A 19,607-nucleotide genomic window follows, 5' to 3' on the forward strand; every position below is an offset into this window, starting at 1 on the left:
AGAACTAGCACAAAGCAATTGCCCAATATCAGTTCATCTCATTGCTTAGGTGCACCATCACCTGATGCCCAGGCTTCAGAGACTGGCACAGAAGGCAGTGAATCTCTGCCAAGTCAGGCTGAAAACACCTACCCCATTTTGTCAGTCTGTTCCCATTCTCCAATTGTAGCAGGGAGTCTGCAGAGAGTGCACAGTTGTGCGTCAGACCGGAGTGGAGACAGGGATACAAATTACCTTTAGGTGTCTCATCTTTCCCCTTAGACAAAGCTAAGCGTATTGGAAAGAACAAGCATTTTCACATCGCTTATAGGTCAGAATAAGGATCAACACACACAGGGAAGAGCAAGCTCAGAATGGTCACAGGCGATAAGTGACTCATGAAATTCTAAGTAGCGAAATGTAAGGCAATCCAGAGAGGAGCTGAAAGTAAAAATAGCAGCTGCAGTTAAAAAGAAAAATTAAGCACTGGCCAGGAGATATCTGTTAAATCCTGGCTGGAGCTAAAGACTGCTTCATTCCTGTACTGGCTGCCACAATGTCTTGTTATATACATACATATACACACATACTTCCATATCTTTTGTGTACATACTAGGCATTTTGTTTTGCAAAATACTCAGGAGAAAGGTGAAATATGAACACAAGATATCTGCAGATAACTGGGCCAGAGATGTAAGGAAAATGAGAACTGTGTATAAATACACAGAAGTTATTTGAGAAATCGAGGCTCTGAGCATACTGTATGCAAACTTTGCAGCTGTGACATTTGACTATGAAGAAACCAGAGTGACTCAGTGCCAGCCTAATATTTCTGCAGATTTTAGCAATAAAATAAATGCCACGGTGCTTCCAGGTAAGAGCTCAAGGCTCCCAGGTTCACGTTTCTATTGCTCCTATCATCTAAGGAGGGCAGGATATTCACACTCTGTGCTTCCTCCCGTGTTTACAGCATCAAAAAACATTAATCTCCGGCTCTTGGCAGGCGTATGGACTGATTAAAAACATACAAAGCTTACACTCTCATGACTTGGGAGCTCAAAACAGTACTTCAAGTACTTCAGAACTCCCCTTTGAAAAAGCAGGAACAAACTAGGCAGAAAGTTCCCCTGAAGACATTAAATCCCAGAGGGAAGGGAAAAGTAGCAAAGCAGTGCCAGCAGGGTTACTGAAATCATAAACAGCTCAAAACATATTGTCTAGGAGAAAGCAAAAATGGAACCAAACATCTAGCAGGGGAATGCTTCGGGTCCTCATGAGCACACAGGGATATTTACATTAATTGACAAAAGCATTAAGAACAGCATCATCGACTCGCTTCAGAAAGCAACGGGGTATTTTTCAGGAGTTAGGTTTTGCTCTAGCAAACTGCTCAAGTTAGATTTGGATATTTAGGGATCACGAGCAGAGTTAATTCAGCTCAATGGGAGCACTCAAGCCCAGAGCCAACATGACAGCCCTACATCTGGCTCCGTTTAGATTCGTGTTCTTCTAGGATGCACATTTCCCTTTTTACTGTATGCTATATAGCTTTTGTTAGGAAAAAATCAGCCTGCACCAATATGGCATCTGTCCGAACACACAGCAGGGACCAAGCAAGGAACAGGCGGTGCCAGGAATACCAGAAAGGTACTGCAGGACATGATGAAATGCTGGAAGCTCTCCCAGGAACTGCTCTTTTCACATAGATCCCAGGATGGTTTAGGTCTTTAAGCAGAGGTCTTTAACCTGCATTGTCAGGAGAGCACTGTCCCTGAGGCAGCATCATTTAATAGCCTACAGCAATTATTACCAACCTGAGAAGGGCAGGAAATAAGCGCCACACATATTTGAGAAGGGAGCTAGCTGTGGATGGGACAAGGGAGCAAAGATTTGGCAGAAGAAGAGCCACCACACCAAGCAAAGGCTTCTGCTAGAAGACCCTCAAAGGCAAAGAGGACCACCACTCATTTAGGGCTGAAGAAAAGGTCCGCACCTTTTCAGGTGACAAATTTGGAACTCACTTTAAAAACCTTTTCTATTCAGGTTTGTCAGTCGCACTTTAGAAGAGAAAAACAAGTTTTCATGTACTTTATACTCAGAGCCATGCTGGGATAAAAGCAATTTGAACCGATTAGAAAGCAACTATTAGCAGTAATTTTTCAGAAGCGGCTTTCTAGAACACATGGATATGCTTCAAGCCATCATGTTATTTGCTGCAAACAGCCCATGCCATGTTCAAGACTGCATTAAGATTTTTCTAAGATGGAAAGAAAATGTTAGCCTACAGTACTAGGGGAACAAGGAAAGCTGCAAGAACAGCATTTTGGCTTTAAGCTTTGGCATAAAAGTGTAATTTATTAAAGGAAAAGAAACTGCTGGATTCTATACTTTATACAAGTGACTTACACAGACAATTTGAACTCTGCATGTCATCACCACAGTGGGAGCTATGCAGTGCTGAGAACAGAAGGGCTGCAAACAAGCTACATGTGTGCTCTGGGATGACCTTCTGTCCGTTTACAGGCTCCACCATCTCTGAAATCCTTCAATTCCCACCTCTTTACAGATCAGAGATTGCCACGGCAAATTTCTTTCCTACTAATTCCTACCCCAGAGCTCAAGCTGGTTGAGGACTGCTGGGTTAGGACACCCGTGCTCACTGGAACAGGCAGACATGGGAGAGAACAGGATCTCGTCTCATTCACAAGCTTGTTTCACACCTAGGAATGCTCCTTGTTCAGCTGGGATGAAGGCTTGCTCTGGAGCTATCTGTAATGCCAAAACCAGCGGTATCAGGCACCACACACCAAGTCTGCCTCTGAGAACAGCGGTGCGGAGATCAGGCTGGCCCAGAGGAAGGGGACGTCACTCAGCCCTGGCTGTCCAGATAAGCTGGGCTGGGGCAGCAGAAATGGGAACCAGACAAAGAAAAACAAACTTTTTCCTGCAGCTGGTTGGGAACTTCCCCGGGTCCTAGCGCTCCCCTTGGCACTTCCACTCCCCAGCTCTTTCCTCCCTGCAGCAGAGCTGAGCCCTGCTTTGCTAAGCCAGCTCTTGTCTAGCTTCGACTGTTTATTCAGCCTGAAACCTCAGCTGCACGCTGCTTTGCCCGGGAGGTAACCTGTGCTTCCGGCAGCCCTCACCCAACAGACGGTAAAGCAGGCCCTAGAGCAAGAGCCAGCCTTTTGGGAGCTCAGCAAGAGAAGAGTTGGTTTTCAGCCGCGCAGAGACTCGTAGGGCCAGGGAAGCATGCTAGAAGGTGCAATGAGTCCGGAATAAGACAGTCAACACAGTGGGTATAAGCAAGCTGATGGATGGAAAGCTGCTGTTCTAAAAGGAAGACAGCAAAAGCAACATTAGAAGGGACAAAGCAACTTGAGCAGAAAATAACCCCCTCCCACACCCACCCCCCTCCCCAAATTCACAAGGAGAAAGGCCATCCTTGTGGTGTCAGTTCTGACAATACAGCTGGGCCGGCTCTGATCCCAGGCTGCCTTTTACTCCTGCCTGTCCCAACCAGTGCTAAACAGCCTCCAAGCCAAACCACCAAAAGATCAAAACTACCACCTTCCATGCAACTAACTGGAGCCTAAATCAACAGCACTATGAATATACAAGAGCCTGGCCAAACATTTAACTGCACTGGCTTCACAGGCTACTGGAAAGAAAGTTTGTTTTTGCTTTAAGCCAGCAACGTTGATTTCTGATACACACAGGAAGAACATGAGGAGAGAGAAAAATAATCTTGAGTAGACTAGCACCAAAGCAATTAACAACAAGGAAACTGGGTTTTATATGCTTTCTGAGAGTTGTCTGTAGCCAGCCCACATTTAAAATTGCCAACATGACAGTACCCTGATCTGCATCAGCTTGTGGCACTTGAGAAGCGGGGAGGGAAACCTTACTGGCACCAAATAACATACTGAGCATCTCGTGAACAGTCTCTAACCTAAGAGTTTTATAACAAATTTCAGAGCCGACTCAAGAGGAAGGAGAAAAGGGTTTGCATAGCTGCAGCAATACTGCATTGTTACCCAGCTGCGTGCAGATTTCTGCGGTTCAGTTAAGGTTTCAACAGAAAAAAAGAAAGGTAAAGGATGGCGTAAAACCAGTGTCGTTCTTTCCCAAAAGGCACGGTTCACATTTGGAACTAGATAGATTATTTCTCACACCAGAGAGAGAGAGATCTTAAATAGAAGGCACTCTTAGCGTAAGAGTCTATTTTAAGAAAGCAGCCAATACTTATCAACTCCAAATCAGGATGTTGATATTGGAAGGGACCCATCTTGTCCAACCCATATAGTCAAGTTTCCACATCAGTTCTCCTTGGGCAGTTTTCTCCATTCTTTAGAGTCCTTCGGTGGCTTGAGCCACAAGCATGCCCTTCTGACAGAGAAGCACCAAGTCACTGAGTTACCAGCGCTTATTTCATAAGCCAGAATAGAGATGTTGGAACTTCATGCATCTGCTCCAGTTTTTCAAGCAATAGTGGCTATTTTATTTATAGCTTAAGCGATTGGAATAAAGTTAGGTACCAGAAGACATCAGAGTTAGATCACCGTTACCCAAGGATGAAGATAGGATGGATACAATCTAAAGAACATTTCCTTATCAAACTTCCTATTTGCTCTCGAAGGTTAAACAAGCCTGACCAGTCTAGCCAGCTGCAATTTTTCTGGTGATAGGTCCCTCCTTCTGTGTTCTTCCACATATGCATCACCTAGTCCAAGAGGACAGAGGCTTCAGCTCCTGCCTTCACTTCCATCCACTTTTGGACAAGAGGTCCCAAAAGCCAGGTTCACCCCAAGACCATGACCATGCACTGTGGTCTTTGCTCTCCACACTAAATGAGTCATTTTATATAAACAGGCTCCTGCACTCACTGTGGTATCCTGCACCTTACCCACGAATGGATACATTATTAAAAAAGCACAGTTCATCAACACACAAACATGTGACCAAATCACATTTCCAGCTCCTAGCCCTTCAGCCAAAAGACCAAACTTCCTCTCTGCTTGGCACGTGATATCTGGAAGTCTATGATAAAAGTATTCTGCAGACTATGACTGCACGGAGGGTTGGTGCAACTTCACCTGCAACAATGCTGCAAGCAATAACATCTCTCCTGCATAAACAGTAACATGATTTTGACTGAAAGTGTTTACTGGTTACCTATAGACGGGGATTTGAAAGGGTATTTATCAGGAAGGTCGACTCTAACTTTCCATACTCCACCTTCATATGGTGCTGCAATGAAAGAAATGCAGGTATTAGACACTTCATAACTCGGGAGAGAATAAATAGAACTACAGCATTAAGCAAAACACATCTTTGGAAGAATACTTAGCTCCATCAGGGGGTAAGATTTCATATCAAACCTCCTACGGTAAAAGCCTTTTTCCTGTGCTGCCTGACAAGAAATACATGATTTTAACTGATACTGCAGAAGATCTTGACACAAAGACACAAGAGCCTTATTAAAAACAGAGACTTTGAAATAATCTACTTACCTTTAGAGATGTTACTAAATTAAGGTACACTTGAGACCTGATTTATGATCTAGTCACTAGAAAAGCCATCTTAATTACAAACTCCGCAAAAATTCAGATGACTGATGCAATACTTATGAGCCAGGTCTAGAAAAGCTAAGGATCAACAAGAGTGGTGCTGAAGGCCATAGCAGAGGGCTTCGTTGTCCAAAGGCAGTATCCAGCCCTGCTCAGCTCCAAGGGAGGTGGTTCATCGGCGTTAATGCTCACAGTTGTATTTCTCCCTGCCCTTGAGAGAGCAGCCTTCAAACACTGCTACCCTTTGATTTCTCACTCCCACTTAGATTTGCTCATCTCTTCTTCCACTCCAGAAGAATGTGTCATTTCACTGTTCCCCACCATGAGCCATTAGTTTGTTTTTATAGAAGGGCTGGGTCATATACTTACTTCCTTGTGGTCCATAAAACTTCACAACAAATTCATTGAGTCCTCCTAAGATTGTGACTTCGTGTTTGCTCTCAATACTGATACATCAAGTAAAGGAAAACATTTAATCTGGGAAACAAAACCCATTTACTCAGATCCGAGTAGCTTGCTAGAAGTCTGTCAAACCAAATAGTTTAAAAGCAAACATTCAAAATATTCTACAACATGCAAGTTAAGCGTCTTGACACATCTAAGTGACCACACCACCACAATGACGTTAGTAAAAGCCAATTCTACACACTGAAGAATCCCTCCCCCTGCATTGAGCAATCCTTAGATGATGCCTCCCCTCCCCTCAGAGCTGCTTAGTGTTTTCCATCTCCTTCTGCACAGCATCAGCTTCGATTTAAGAAAAAGCCAAGTCCCTATCAGCAACGTATTTGGAAACATATTCGGGCTGTGGAGGGGAGCTAAAAATCTAGAAACAGCAACAGCTCCAAAGCCTCACCGCACACAGACATGAACCCCAGGGGCAAGGCTCGGAGGTGAGGCCAGGACTCGGAGAGACCTCTCTCCTTTCCAGCGCTCAGGAAAAAAAAAAAAGTCACCTTTGCCAGCCTCTCACATTAAATGTTTACTCTCCTGCCCAGATTAGAGGAGCAGAACTCGCCCCAGTCCCTGCTCTGACAAATGTGAGAGCTGATGAATTCAATTCTCCTTGGCTGCCTTCGGCGCTGTCAGACGGCCTCCCACAGCTACGATGCAAATTATGGCAATCTCATGTTAATTTGACTTGCAAGACCAAAAAACTCCATGTCTTTGGAGAGATGGCAGAAGGGCAAGATTATGAGGCCCTGTTACAGTGCGAAAAGAACAACTGTATTTCTCAACATTTAAAGGAAAGAATCAAAGCACCAGTGCTTTGGGAAGAGGGGAGTACAAACGGAAAGGCAAGAAATCTTCATTTCAAGTAAGGCTCAGTTAAGACAATTAACGCTGATGTTTCAGCACCCAAGCTTGCTGAGGAATTCTGCTATAAATCAGGGTTAATGGATTGTGAATAATATCCTACAGCAATTACCTTTAATCGATAATCTTAATATGAATTACGAGGGAAGCATCAGAAAAAAACAGAGCAGGAGAAAAATCAAAGGTTTATTCCCACCTGAACTTCAGACTGCTTCAGCTCTGCACCACAGAGGCTGCCCCCATTTGACAGAAGGGGTCAACAGCACAGAATATCTAATAAAAGATCCTTAACATCACAGAAGCGAGCTTGGCAGAAACGCTTAGGCTAAGAGGAACTGAAGCCAGGTTCCCTTTTACAACCAAGATTTTTCACTCTAATGCAAAAGGTTTTCTGCTTTCAAGGCACAAAATTTGCCCAGGAAGCTCTCCACTTTGCAGCAGTTACGCAGACCCCCTTGCACCTTCATGGCACTGAGCAACCAGGAACCCGTGCGCCTGGGCACACACATACACGCTCACTTAAATATTCCTGACCCACTGGGAACATAAGTGCCTGGGAAACAAATAATTCTCAAGGACACCCATCCCTGATCTCCCATCGCGATCAATGAAGTCTGCTTAAGGTGCATCACAAACTACTTTAAGAGAAGAGGCTCCTGTATCCAGAAGCGCCAATTCAATCCCGGCAGTCTGTGTGCGCACTCGTATGCGGGAGATCCAAGTCCCATCTGCGGGGTCCGTCAGGATTTATTACAGTTCCCCAAGTACAATGACTCCCAGATTGGAAAGAGTTTTCCCACAGTGCCAGCTCCAAAAGAGTTTGGACGCAATAACCTTCTTCCCCTCATTCTCATGGGGAAGGAGAAAAGTTTATAGCGGTTTGTTTTGGCTCAAGAGTTTTCTTACTTCAGCATAAGCTTCTCTGCCCTACAGTTAAATGGCAAGTAGCTCACTGCACCTGGCAGTCACCCAAGAGCAGCTCACAAAGGGCAGATCGATGCCTAACTGCCCCAAGTGCAAGTGATTTCTCTCCTAAAAGCCAACGGGCATCTCTGGGAAAAGCTACATCCCTACCAGTTTGAGGAGAGCAGCTTAGCACCGAAGTATTGCAGCTTGCTTCAGACCTGATATTAAGGGACTCTTGTTACCAGATCTTTTCACATCACCCAGTACCATGACAGTAAGTTTTAAATATAGGCTTGACTGAATTTAAGTTCCTTTGAAAATGTACACGCTCATCTAATGGATAACTATTCCAGGTTCAGAAATGGGCTTTTACACGAACCCGCCGTGTATGATGATGCCCCAGAGTGAAACATTTAATACTGAAGTATGTTAACACTTACAGCAGCCTCGCGGATCAGGTTAAATACAAATGGTTTTACTTAGGCCTAAATCAAGTACCACTTAATAAAAAACAGCTCTCCCAGCCTGATCTTCAGAGCAAGCTCCTGAGCAGCTGCAGCTTATATGCTCTTCGGCTCCACAAGTTAATACCAACCATAAATTAAAGTAGAGCTTTCTGCACTCAGATTCAGTCCTAGTGTTCCCAAGTTCAAAAAACTATTAGTAAGCAATGTGGTGCCATATTTGATTATTCTCCCTGTTGTGGCAAGGACCTAAAATTCCTACAAAAAACCCCAGCAAATGAGTTACATTCACGAAAGGGGTATGTATTGGGATGCGGATGCTGCGTTTGGGAAGAACCACAGCATTTATTAACATGATACAAGAGTTTGAGGACAGGCTGAAAACAAAGTGAATTTCAGCAATAAAGCCCTTGTATCAACACAGGGGAAGTCTCTGGAAATGCATCAGCAGAACTGAGGAAGCTAGGGAAGCCCTCTTTCCTGGGCATGAGGTGAATTCCACATGAGCCCCCACTTTCTAACACAAGTGGGGTGAACCGTCTTCCCCTCCCCCTCTCCACCAAGTTTTCTCTAAAGGTAGAGATGTCCAGAGATTTGAAACCTTGAAATCCCACTAACAAAATGATTGAGAGCACTAGTGGGAGAAGTGCATGGAGAAATGACAGAAAGAACACTTACACACTACAAGCTCTTTCCATCTCCAGGAAGTCTTCAGATCCGTTCCCTTAGCACACGTGATCTCCAGAAAACATTTATTGCACAAGCTGGGACTCCAGGAAGACCGGGAACCCAAGGCAGAGCTCAAGGCTCCTCCATCCCACAAAGCTGTACCAGGGAACCCTACAGCAGCACAAGGGAAAGGCACAGGGGAGCAGCAGAAGGGACTTGACATGTTTGAAGGTCTGTCCCTCTGGACCACATTCCCAGAGAAAGCTCCACCATGGCTGAGGGCAATGTATCTCTGAATAAAGAACGCAGGCTCTGACCCAACTATTTTCTCAGCTCATAAGATTTTTGCCTTATGGAAAAAATCTGTCTAACCAAATCCCAAATGAATCCCATTCCAAACACGCCAGCAATTAATCAGCTGTCTCAGATCCAAGAAGAAGTTGCCAGCTTGGAGACCCACAAGATTTAAGGAACCCAGTTGCACCTAGGGCACAACGAACCCCCTCTCCTGCATTCAGAGCTAGACAGGGCCTGATGCCGAATCCTGCAGCAAGCCCAAGTAGCTCCCAGGAAGGAGAAGCGTTCCAGGTCTTCAGAAAACAGAGTACAGCTTCAGGAAGCCCCAGGAAAAGAGAATCAAGAATTTGGAGCAAGCTTTCCACAATTAAGGTGACCAGACTGTTCACAGCAACCCCCCGTGCACTTCTCCCCTGGTATCTACGTTCATGTCCAGGATTCGCATCCACCTCTTTCATCAGCTACTGATGTAAATCTGTGCAGAAAGCACTCCTGTGAGCGCTCAGGGCTTCAAACATGCAGTCAGCATTTATGGGGAAGACCACAAACCCCTCACCTTGTTTTAGTCTACTCTGTCCAGACGAATTCCTCTATGCTCACACTCTGTGTCACTGCACTCTTCATTATTCAGATTTGCAGAAAGAGAATGAGCAGGTAATGGATAAAGACTTTAACGTTCTCAATTCCAGTGGTGATCCAGTGGTTCATACTGGTACGAGCAGTCTGCCTTGCTTCCACAGCAGGGCACACGGCTACACCGTGGGTATATGGGGTCAAGATTACAGAGCTACAAAACCAGCCTGTAACACATCACATGCGCCAAAATGTTTAACAAAAATACAACCAAATCCCTTTCAAGACTCTCAGCTTGCTCCTACTAGTCTAGGTGACTTATGGCCTTGCTACTTTTATCTCCTTATAATCTCAGTATACTAATTTGACTGTGTCAAATATAGCCCGTGTAAAAGTCAAGAGAAAAGAGCAAAATCTGGATACAAGTCAGGTTTCTAACAGATAAGAAGTTCAAAAGCTTTACCTCAAGACCACAGAAGCTAGAAGGGAGTCCTGAGGACCTGAAGATAAATTATCTTAGTCCCAAAACCATTAAGAGAATTTTAATGACACTAAGTGTCGAAAATATTTAGATGATGATATAGAAAGCAAGCTTATTTTCAAATATCAGTTCCGAAGGGGTTGCTAGGAGAGAGACAGAAGGGAATTTTTCTGCAGCTGATTACAGGCTCCCTATATAGTGCCTGAAATGTGCCAGAAGCGCAAAGGCCAACCGCGCCACGTATTAGCATTACAGTAACATCCAGAGCCCCCTATCAAGATCAAGGCTCTATTGTTCAGGGTTGAGCTCGTATGAAATTGTTTCTTCGGTCAGAATGAAAAGTGATTTAAAGCATTTTGCCTATTCTGCACTGGGACAAAAAACACACAAAACCTTTCAGATCTGGAGAGCGAGAGACTGCCCAACCATCAGTCAGAAACAGACTGGCCACTGTGGATTTGCCTGTTCCAGGGTCGAGTTCCCATTCCCTCATCCTCACGCGGGGCCACCCACCACCGTAGGGCTGGATCTCCCCTGCAGTAATAAAAAAAATTTGTTAGGATTTGAGTTCACACCCAGATCTCCCAAAATCCCAGATGAACATCGCGGCCAACAGATGGCTAGTCTGTTTGCAGGGTTGAGTGGTTTTTTTCCTGGCAAACATTTAGCCTTAAAAAAAAAATCCCTTCATTAAGTTTCTTTAAAATTAACGTAAGTTATAAGCTTGGGCAAATCAGTTTTCCAGCTAAAAATATTTCACTGAAAATATTTTTACAAGCTTAGTGACACAAGTGGCCATGAACACCCTGCCCCAAAGCAGAAAGCTGGAATGCCTCAGGGAAAAATAAAAATAAAGTTGTATATTTATCTACATGTACCTCAATATGAGTTGCAGATAGGTCAATGGTCATTACCAGAAAGCAAGTTCCTGCCTCCTAAGGATCTCTGCCATGTCTTCTCTTACTTATGGAGACTCGTCTACAGCTATCCTTCCAGGTGAAGGACCTCACCAGAGAAGACATTCTGAATTGGAGGGGAAAATGGTAAGACCACATCTGTGTATATTTAAGAAAAAAGAAATCATCCAGCTCTGCTACCTAAGCAGCTGAGAACCTATCTTTGAGGAAATAACTCACCATCTGCGTATTTTGTGACAAAGGGTGTTTTAAAAATAAGATTAATACAGTTGATTTTTTCCTTCACTAAGAGCTTTGCAGGCAGTGAGTGCCACTACACCACCCATGTGATGGAAGTGCAGCCACTCCAGCTGCTTGTGGTACAGAAAGCACCGCTCTGCTTGTTCGAGGCGTCAGAGGTGTGAATTCTTCTGAAGCATTTGCAAGCAGAATTTTGCAACAAAAATAGCCTCTAATATCGGGACTGATGGTTATTCATGTTTATTTTCTTACAAAGGCGAACGAGTCCCACTCTAAGAAGCACTTACACAACCTGCAGTTATCTGTAAGGAGCCCTGTGATTTAGCAGCGTTACCGGTTACACTGACGCACGGGCAGCAAAAGGGCAAGTTCAGCTCAGTCGCCTCCCTGCCTCCAAGCCTTCATAGCTCGCCTTCCCTCCTCTAAACTCCCTGCCTTTATCTGATACAGGTTACCTGAGGTGCCAGTTGCACACGTGAAACCACAGCTGGCACCAGGACTTTGATGCTTTAAGCATCAGGAATATTTATTCTTATTTTCCCCAAGTAAAAGTCCCTGCCCTTTACTCACATTTAACTTTCTTCACACTTCTCTGTCTATCCCTGCAGCACACCAGAAGAAAGGACACTTAGTCAGAAGTGAAAAAGGGTATAAAGAAAAAAAGCCTCTTGTGATTTCTTTGAGCAGCAAGAGGCAGCACTTTCTAGTCACCTAGTTTGTTGCGAAATCCTTGAGAACTCCAGGCTAAACCCATTCAGATTTTTAAAATCCATTGTTTTTCCCCCAAGCTAGTTATTCTCGTTGCCACAGGGCACTGCTCACAGTTTCCAGCTTCAAACAAAGGGGTTTTCTAGCCCCAGAAATAGGTCCGCTATTTGCCAAGGATATTGTGTTGCACAATTTCTGGTGTCAGTATCCACAGCCCCATGGTCTGCACCAGCCCCAAGAAGGGAAGACGCCACTGGGGCAATCTGCAGTTTATCTTCACGTACCTGGGGCAAACCTCGATCTTCCTTCATCTGAACTGGGACTGCCCAGGAACACCACAGCTTTGAAAGACACAAAACTCACTTAAATCCTACAGCGTAAAGAAGGAGGACAGCAAGTCACTCGCGGGCAGTTGTGGAAAGCTCTGAAGACAACCAGTTTTCCCATCCCTCCACCCTCCTTACCGCTGTGACAACTGAACCGGGGACAGCATTACACAGAGGTGGTTTCACTCATTGCAAGATGACAGCCGGTTACGATTGCAGCCGAAAGTGCTCTGGAAGCGAGGGAATAGCGAATGAATAACTGAACAGCAACCTGCGCTTGGTTGCTGAGTTTTTATTTTACTGCACACAAGCGTTTTCTTGTTAGAAATGCAGTTTTGCTTGAAAAAAAAAAAAAACAACCTTACTCACCACTTCTCTACCAGATTTCAACAGAGATGAGAAATCACACAAGAGCGAGCATTCTTAAGTTATTTTGCACACACCCTTCACAATTTCACATCAAGGATGGCAAATTTCCCCAAGATAAACACCCTAGTCACCAGCAACCCCATCAAAAGGCACTTTCCAAGCGCAGCCACGTGTACTGAAAGGTACCTCGCCAGTGCGATCGGGGCTTCGGGGAGAAGGAACTGCTGCTCCAGCAAGCCCTCCAGTCTGGCTTGCTTTCTTTGGTGCTCTTGATGATTTACATCTGGCTGCTCTCCACTGAACTTTGTGCCAAGAAACTGGAGTAATAAGGAAGAGGTAGAAGGAAAGCCAGCTTTCCCCAGAAGACACTTTGCATACGCGTTGCCTGCTATGAACCAATTAGAAACTAAGTCAGCACTTCTACAGAGAGGATACTCCAGGCTTCAAACCTGGTCTTCCCTCACCAGAAGTGAAGGGAACCACCACAAGAAGACAACAAGGCACATCTCATACCATGCTGGATTGAATAATACTGCTCTTTTCCTTCAGGAAACAAATTAATTCATTGCCCTCCCCAACTCTGTGCTGTTCCCTTGAAAAGTTTCAACTTGTTTAGAAAAAGAGATAGCAGACAGATACGTATTTTTTTGCCATAGAGAAAACAGATTGGAATAAACTTGTTTAAAACTGTGTTCTCAACCTTCCACTGGATGGGTCAACATTTAATTGCGGCGGTGGCACCAAGAGCTCCCTCACAATCAAATTAGACGGGAACACAATCAGTGTCATTTTAACAGTAGATAACGAGCGCCACAGCCAAACGCCAGTTTTGCGGTGCTGATTACTGTGCGATTCATTTGCATTTACAGACAAGGAAGAACACAACATGTACAAGCATCAGGCCCTCATTTTACTAGGTATCGTTAGCCAAGCACAATTCAGGATGAGAACACGTATAGGCCCAGGGTGACACCTTCTGATTTGCACAGCAGCGGAGCTTTGCTTGCAAGATGACTGTTTCAGTGCTACGTGTGGCGCTGGTTGGTCCCAAGAGCGGCACGTTGGACAGAAATGGCTTGAAACCACTTAAAACTGTGACCTGCACGAGGGTTGCTGAGGTGCTGCTCAAGAAAGGCGGGGAGATGCATTAGCCAAAGTAAGAAGAAGCTGGCACACAAGATTTTTAAACGTGAAAGGAAGGGACTGGACTTGATGAAAGGGAGTCGGAATGAAGTTGTGATCGCTACAGCTTAACTGATGTTCCCGTGCATGACCATAACGCAACATAGCCTTGCCTACCAAGAGAATTTAAGTGCAATTAGTCTGTAATGATAAGCAACTGTCAATTAGCAAAATCCTTAAATGGATCCTAGCTAGACATGACTGCACAGTTTGAGAAAGGCATTCTGCCAGAAAGAACTATCAAGGAAGACAACGTATGGAGCCACGACACAGGACCATAAGGCCCTGGGCTCCTCTGGGATAACCGGAGAGGCAAAAAGGTCCCAACGATACAATTGCACCGGTCTCTGACCCAATGCTTGAGCCTTCCAGAAGAGTTCAATATAAGCTGCTCACCTTGTGTGAGCAAGGCGGAAATAATTGGGAACATTGCACCCTCAGCCAGCCACCGAGCCAGAAGCCACAGGATTCACTATGCTGACATTCAAAGTCAGTCATGGGGGAAACCAGAGTCAGATCCAGAAGCATCGAAGACGACAGCAGTAGTAGTTTACGTGGTCATACATCTGTGTCTAAGCTAAACCACTAGATATAATATTTGCATTGCTACAGCTTCCATCAAGAGAAGTTTGTTACCATGGTGATTGTACATACTGGTGGGAACAGAGTATTTAGTGTACAAATAATAAACTTCTCAAACAAGTGAGAAATTTCAAATGCGTTTTAAGTTAAATACCAGAAGGAGAAGATACAATAATTTATTTTTCCAGCTGTGTTCGTTACAGTTGATTTCCTCTTCATGAGGATTCAAAAAGTGCCAAAATGCTTCTGAAAGAGAAACCGTGGTTGTAAAACCACAGAATTGAGAGCATGACCCCAAATGTGTGCTAGACCTGACACCAAGCCTAAGATTTAACTGCGTTTTGGGGGCTGTGCCCCATCACACATTTTACAAGAATGTACCAGGTCTGTTAAAAGCAAAATGTTTTTCACGTGTTTGCGCAGCTGGAATACTTCGCTAATTTAGACTTCCCGAAGACATGTATTATTTTAAGATGTGGCCTTTTCCCTCAAGTGAAGTTTGTTTTAGGTTTCCGTAGACTTTACTGAAATGCTTTTTTACTCCAAGAAACCTACACAGTCATTTAGAAACTGCAAGCACGTTGAGCCACCTCAGCAACAGCGACATAAAACCCCAAACGTACAACCAACCATCTCCTCAGGCTGTAAAGCCCTTGGGACGTGCCATGTTTGTAGTCAAAGCAGACAGATGCAGAGGAGGTCAGCAGCTGAGCTTTGGCAAGAGTTTTTATTTAGAAAAAAAAAAAATCTAGAAGTATCTCAAGTTCTTGATTTTCAACAAAGAGTTTAAAGAGGGGAAGGAGAAAGTGTCAAAGCAAATATTTTCATTCTGGTAAATCCAGAGTTATATTCTGTTGAACATAAGCTTAATTTTAAGATGCTTTGGCACAGAGCAGTTACTAGTTCTGGAACCAGAGTCCCCATCCTCTTTGCTCCCCTTTACCAGGATCTTTTCTTGCCTGCACGGGATGCTGAATTGGGCCACAGAGACTCACTGAGGGGATGCTGACACGCTGCATCAGCTTGAGCTACATCATAACACTGAATTGAGAAAGTGTTAAATATGGGAATCCTGAGAATTGTTTTAATAAACACTTCACACCGGGATGTCTCTTCAACAAAAATCCTGAAGTCTTCTCTAAAAGAAGCTTCGCACAAACAAACTCAAGCTTGAACTATTAAAACATTGAGGGGGGAGGAAACATTTAAAGTCCTGTCTAGGATCCCGCTCCCTTGGAATCAGCATAACATATCACGACAGCTCTCCACGGCCTGCCAGGAACATCATTCAGTGGGATTTTTCCTTTTTTTTTTTTGTGTACAGGCACACCAGAGGTGAGACTCACCAGGAAGTGCTGGTTTAGCGCAAAAACCCTGGCAACACACCAAGAACTGGTCCACGTGATAAGCATATGTGATGAGAGCAAGATGGTTAGTTGCTCGGGTTGCCTTTCTAACAAGTACAAAAGGGTTGGCAACATGACTGGGAAGATAGCTGTGGGGCACCTACTTAGATGTATTGCCTCCGCTTGCTTTAAAACCCGATCTATGGAAGAGGCTTGCTTTGCTGACCTTTGCTATAAACCTAATGGAGCCGACAGCTGGAGCAGAGTATCTGAAACATCAGAGCAGAAACAAAAAACAGAGCTGCTCCATAAGCACCTCTTACACCAAGGATACTGAGCTATCTACAGCGTGGCATTGTTTTGCAGAGTTCCTTCCAACCCCACACCGGCAGATGTGAGAGTATACGGAAATACTTAAGGATGTATTTCTTGCTTACTGAGGTCACACCTGCACTGGGTTTTTTTAAAGGATTTTGTAAACTGTAGTCTTCAGAATTGAGACAGCAATAACTATTTGAAATGCCAGCTAGAGCAAGCTGTGCTCAAACTGTAAATAAGACTCGGAGCCCAGAGCAAGCGTTGAAGTGGACAGTGCCAGTGAAAATTAAGCGGCACTGGTCCTCACAAAGCTTCTTCAATTTTAAGCATTCAACAACAATTAATGTTCTGAGCTTATGTGCTTAATATCAAAAATCCTAGCAGTGAACCGCCACCCATCTGGGTGTTTTCTGTACCAGCCAGAATGGCAATAAGGTCTCTCAGACATTTTGGAAATTATTTCTCCCTCTGAAGAACAGGACACAACTGGTATTTGTTTGTTACAGAATACTTTGCTACTTGAGCCAGAAGCTCCAACATTTCTGAGCCTTCCCGGAGGATGGTTGTCGTCTTGCCAGTCCTCAAAGAAACAAGCTTTAAAACAAATCTCAGAAACCACTGGTATTCCTATAGCATGAGTGTAGGAAACAAAAGCAAGCTAAATTTGAAAATTAAGCTAGAGATTAGAACAATTCCCTTGACCTCAAGTAACACTGGGGAAAAGTCATTGTGTGGCTTCAATCCAGATTTCCCAACACCTGTAACAGCCCAATTTGAAGCAACACATGATGCTCTACCAGATACAGGTCTTTGTTTCAGGGTGGATCATACCCCGAGGCACCTGTGGATTTCTGTTCCTTTCAAACCACTTTATTAGAAACACTTTTTTTTCAAGAAAAAGTTAAATTCTGCTCTTCTGCTGATTCTCAGGTTCAACAGACAACTCCCAGATCGGCTTGCTAGCGGGTGGAAAATCATCAGGATGAACATCGCCCTTGGGGCTGTCTATCTCTTGCCTATGCAAAGGAGCTTACACTGATACGGCCATTAACAAGTCTGTGGATACAGCACCCACACCTTGTAAGGGCACATCTGAAAATGGTGATGGGGAACCTAAGGGCAGTATGCCTTTTATAGACCGCTTGCAAAACCACGAGGATCAGATTTGTCCTCTTCTCTGTGCTACAGCAAGGAGTCCTGACAGAGCCTGCCAGAACTTCTGGAGGGATCAGATTTGCTTCTCCCCTCCTCAGTCTTGTTAAAAGGTATCTCAGGAGCGACGTTTTACAGAACAGCTCAGGCAGGATTTTACATGCAATGTTGGGTTTTGGTTTTTTGTTGTTTTTTGTTTTTTTTTTTAAACCCAAACAAATGACCTGAAGGACAGAGCAAGAGATTAGATTACTCCATATCTGAATCATGGAACTGGTGAAGTTACGACAGCCACGACCACAGTTTCCAACACAGACCATACACTGTTTTCTCTCAAACCAAAGCAGGATAAAAAAAAGAAAGAGTGATTTAGGAACAAGCACCTTTCAGACCTTGGTTACATACAGCAGCTGAAGCTTACACACAGTTTTCCTTCTTTCTAGGTCACCTGCAATATAAAGTGAAAACACCAAACAGCCACACATACCAGGAAACTGCAGTTCAGTTTTGCTAAAAGAAAAGCTGTAGGAGCTTCCTGCATGCCACAGTTTTGTACATAAATACCTACAACAATCCAATACACCACTGTCATCGCTATTAAATCAATTATCCCCTTTATTCTTACTATGGAATGAGAGCAATGGGGCACTGTGGCCTATTCAGTGCTTCCTCAGTAGATCCCATAAATAGATCCAATGTCCCAGTGCTGGCTGTAAACAGACAAGACATGCAAGGCAAGTGATTTTGCCTCAGCTTTATTTTGTTCAGTCCATTTGGCCATCTGTATTTAAAGGTTTAGTTTATAAAGATGGGTCTATCACTCAGCTTTCTACCTCCTCCAAGTCAGGTCAGCTTCTGCTGTACCTATCAGTCTCGAGAAAATACCAACAGACACACATTTCCAAGGTTAGGTAGAGGGCCGTTTCCCATCCATCAAGCCACTAACTCTAACCACAAACATGGCATGGCTTTGTCAGTTAATCACCAAGCCATCTGCAAAAAGTTCACTTCTTTATCAGCCCTGGAAATTTAAGAAATCAGGCCGGTGCTTCTGTTAATCTCAGCAATTCCTCCTGCATCCAGTTCCTACCATCAGCTTTTGCACCAAGAAGTTAAATACTTGCCTGCTAACAAGTACTTTTAAAAGTCTTGAGCGCTTCCGAGGGGTTTTTGGCCTTTCCCAAAGGATTAACTGCACAGGATTTTCCTGAAGGTTAAGGTATAAAGATACATTGTGTTCGAGAGGAAGACATGAAAGAGCCATACTTGGAGACTAACAATGATCCCCACACGAGCTTCCTCGTGCAACGGAAAGGCAAGCTTTAGGGACGCGGCAGAAAGGTTGCCAAGGAAGGAGCCTAACAAAGTGTTTGGGGCTTTGTTTGTAGATGTGAATGCACCAGCAGGCCTGACCTCGCCAGCCATCAACAAAACCGCGGCAAGGCAAGAGCCAGGGTGGCACCGGTGCCCAGAACGGACCCTGGGACACCCGCCACACTGCATTCAGTCATGTCAAATACCTTTTTTTTTAAAAAAAAAAAAAACAGTTTCCAGGCTTTGAAGACTGAACCTTCGCTCAGCAGCTGCATCAGATGCAAAAGCAAGTCATCCAGGCTATTTCTCAAGTGCTGTGGCTTTCCCTGGCTACACGACTAAGCCTCTGCACACAAATGTCCGATCTCACCACCTCGTGGGAAGGCCCAGGGTTCATTAAAGCCGCTCTGGCACAAGCAACACCACTACAATCGGAGGAAGGGAAAAAGGTAGGTTTTTTTATAACATGACTAGCAGAACAGCAGAGGGTGTTGCTAAAACACAGGAACACATAGTCCTCATGGCTGTGGCCAGGCGGTTTCCTCTGAAAGCACCTCTGAGCCGCACAGACGGAAGGGCTGGAGAGAGACTGGGAAGTTTCCCTGGAAGGGTTTGGAAGGTGCTCTCACAGCTGGCCATTTTAAAGCTCTTCAAAGCAAAGCTTCCTACCCAGCAGAAGCACCAAATCCACTTGGAGAGGGGGACAGGAGAGAGGAGCCAGTTTGCACTTGCTGGAGTCAGGATCGCCTCATCACCAGCCCTTCTGCTTCTGATCCAAGAGCTTGTTCTAGCACATCTGCTCAGGCTTAATTATCCCCCTTCCCTCTCAACTCCCTAACGAGAGGCACATCAGTTATGTGAAGACAGAGCCCAAGGGGAGTTTTACAAATTAGCCATGCC

At 44.5% G+C, this 19,607-nt stretch overlaps 1 protein-coding gene and 1 long non-coding RNA gene across 5 annotated transcripts in view; both read right to left on the reverse strand.

Moving 5' to 3' along the window:
• The window catches only part of UBE2H (ubiquitin conjugating enzyme E2 H), a 53,799-nt gene that overhangs the window by 19,959 nt on the left and 14,233 nt on the right, over nucleotides 1-19,607 (reverse strand). The window contains exons 2-3 of one of the 3 annotated variants that reach the window (XM_072856766.1): nucleotides 5,916-5,992; nucleotides 5,152-5,226 (exon numbers count right to left, since the gene is read on the reverse strand). In XM_072856766.1, coding sequence (XP_072712867.1) covers nucleotides 5,152-5,226; nucleotides 5,916-5,992 — 152 coding nt within the window. Of the gene's footprint in view, nucleotides 1-132; nucleotides 471-5,151; nucleotides 5,227-5,915; nucleotides 5,993-19,607 lie in introns of those variants that run through there. The other 2 variants (XM_072856773.1, XM_072856782.1) reach the window with 2 other exon arrangements.
• Nucleotides 10,242-14,204, reverse strand: LOC140649498 (uncharacterized). Of its 2 annotated transcripts, XR_012041638.1 has the most exons (4): nucleotides 13,000-14,204; nucleotides 12,583-12,674; nucleotides 12,403-12,488; nucleotides 10,242-10,787 (listed from the first exon to the last, which is right to left on the reverse strand). It is a non-coding gene; the product is annotated as an uncharacterized lncRNA (long non-coding RNA). The 2 variants fall into 2 exon arrangements; XR_012041639.1 differs by lacking the exon at nucleotides 10,242-10,787 and having other exon boundaries at nucleotides 11,609-12,459.

This window comes from Ciconia boyciana, chromosome 1 (genome assembly GCF_034638445.1).
Source record: "Ciconia boyciana chromosome 1, ASM3463844v1, whole genome shotgun sequence".
NCBI classification, from domain to species: Eukaryota; Metazoa; Chordata; class Aves; order Ciconiiformes; family Ciconiidae; genus Ciconia; species Ciconia boyciana.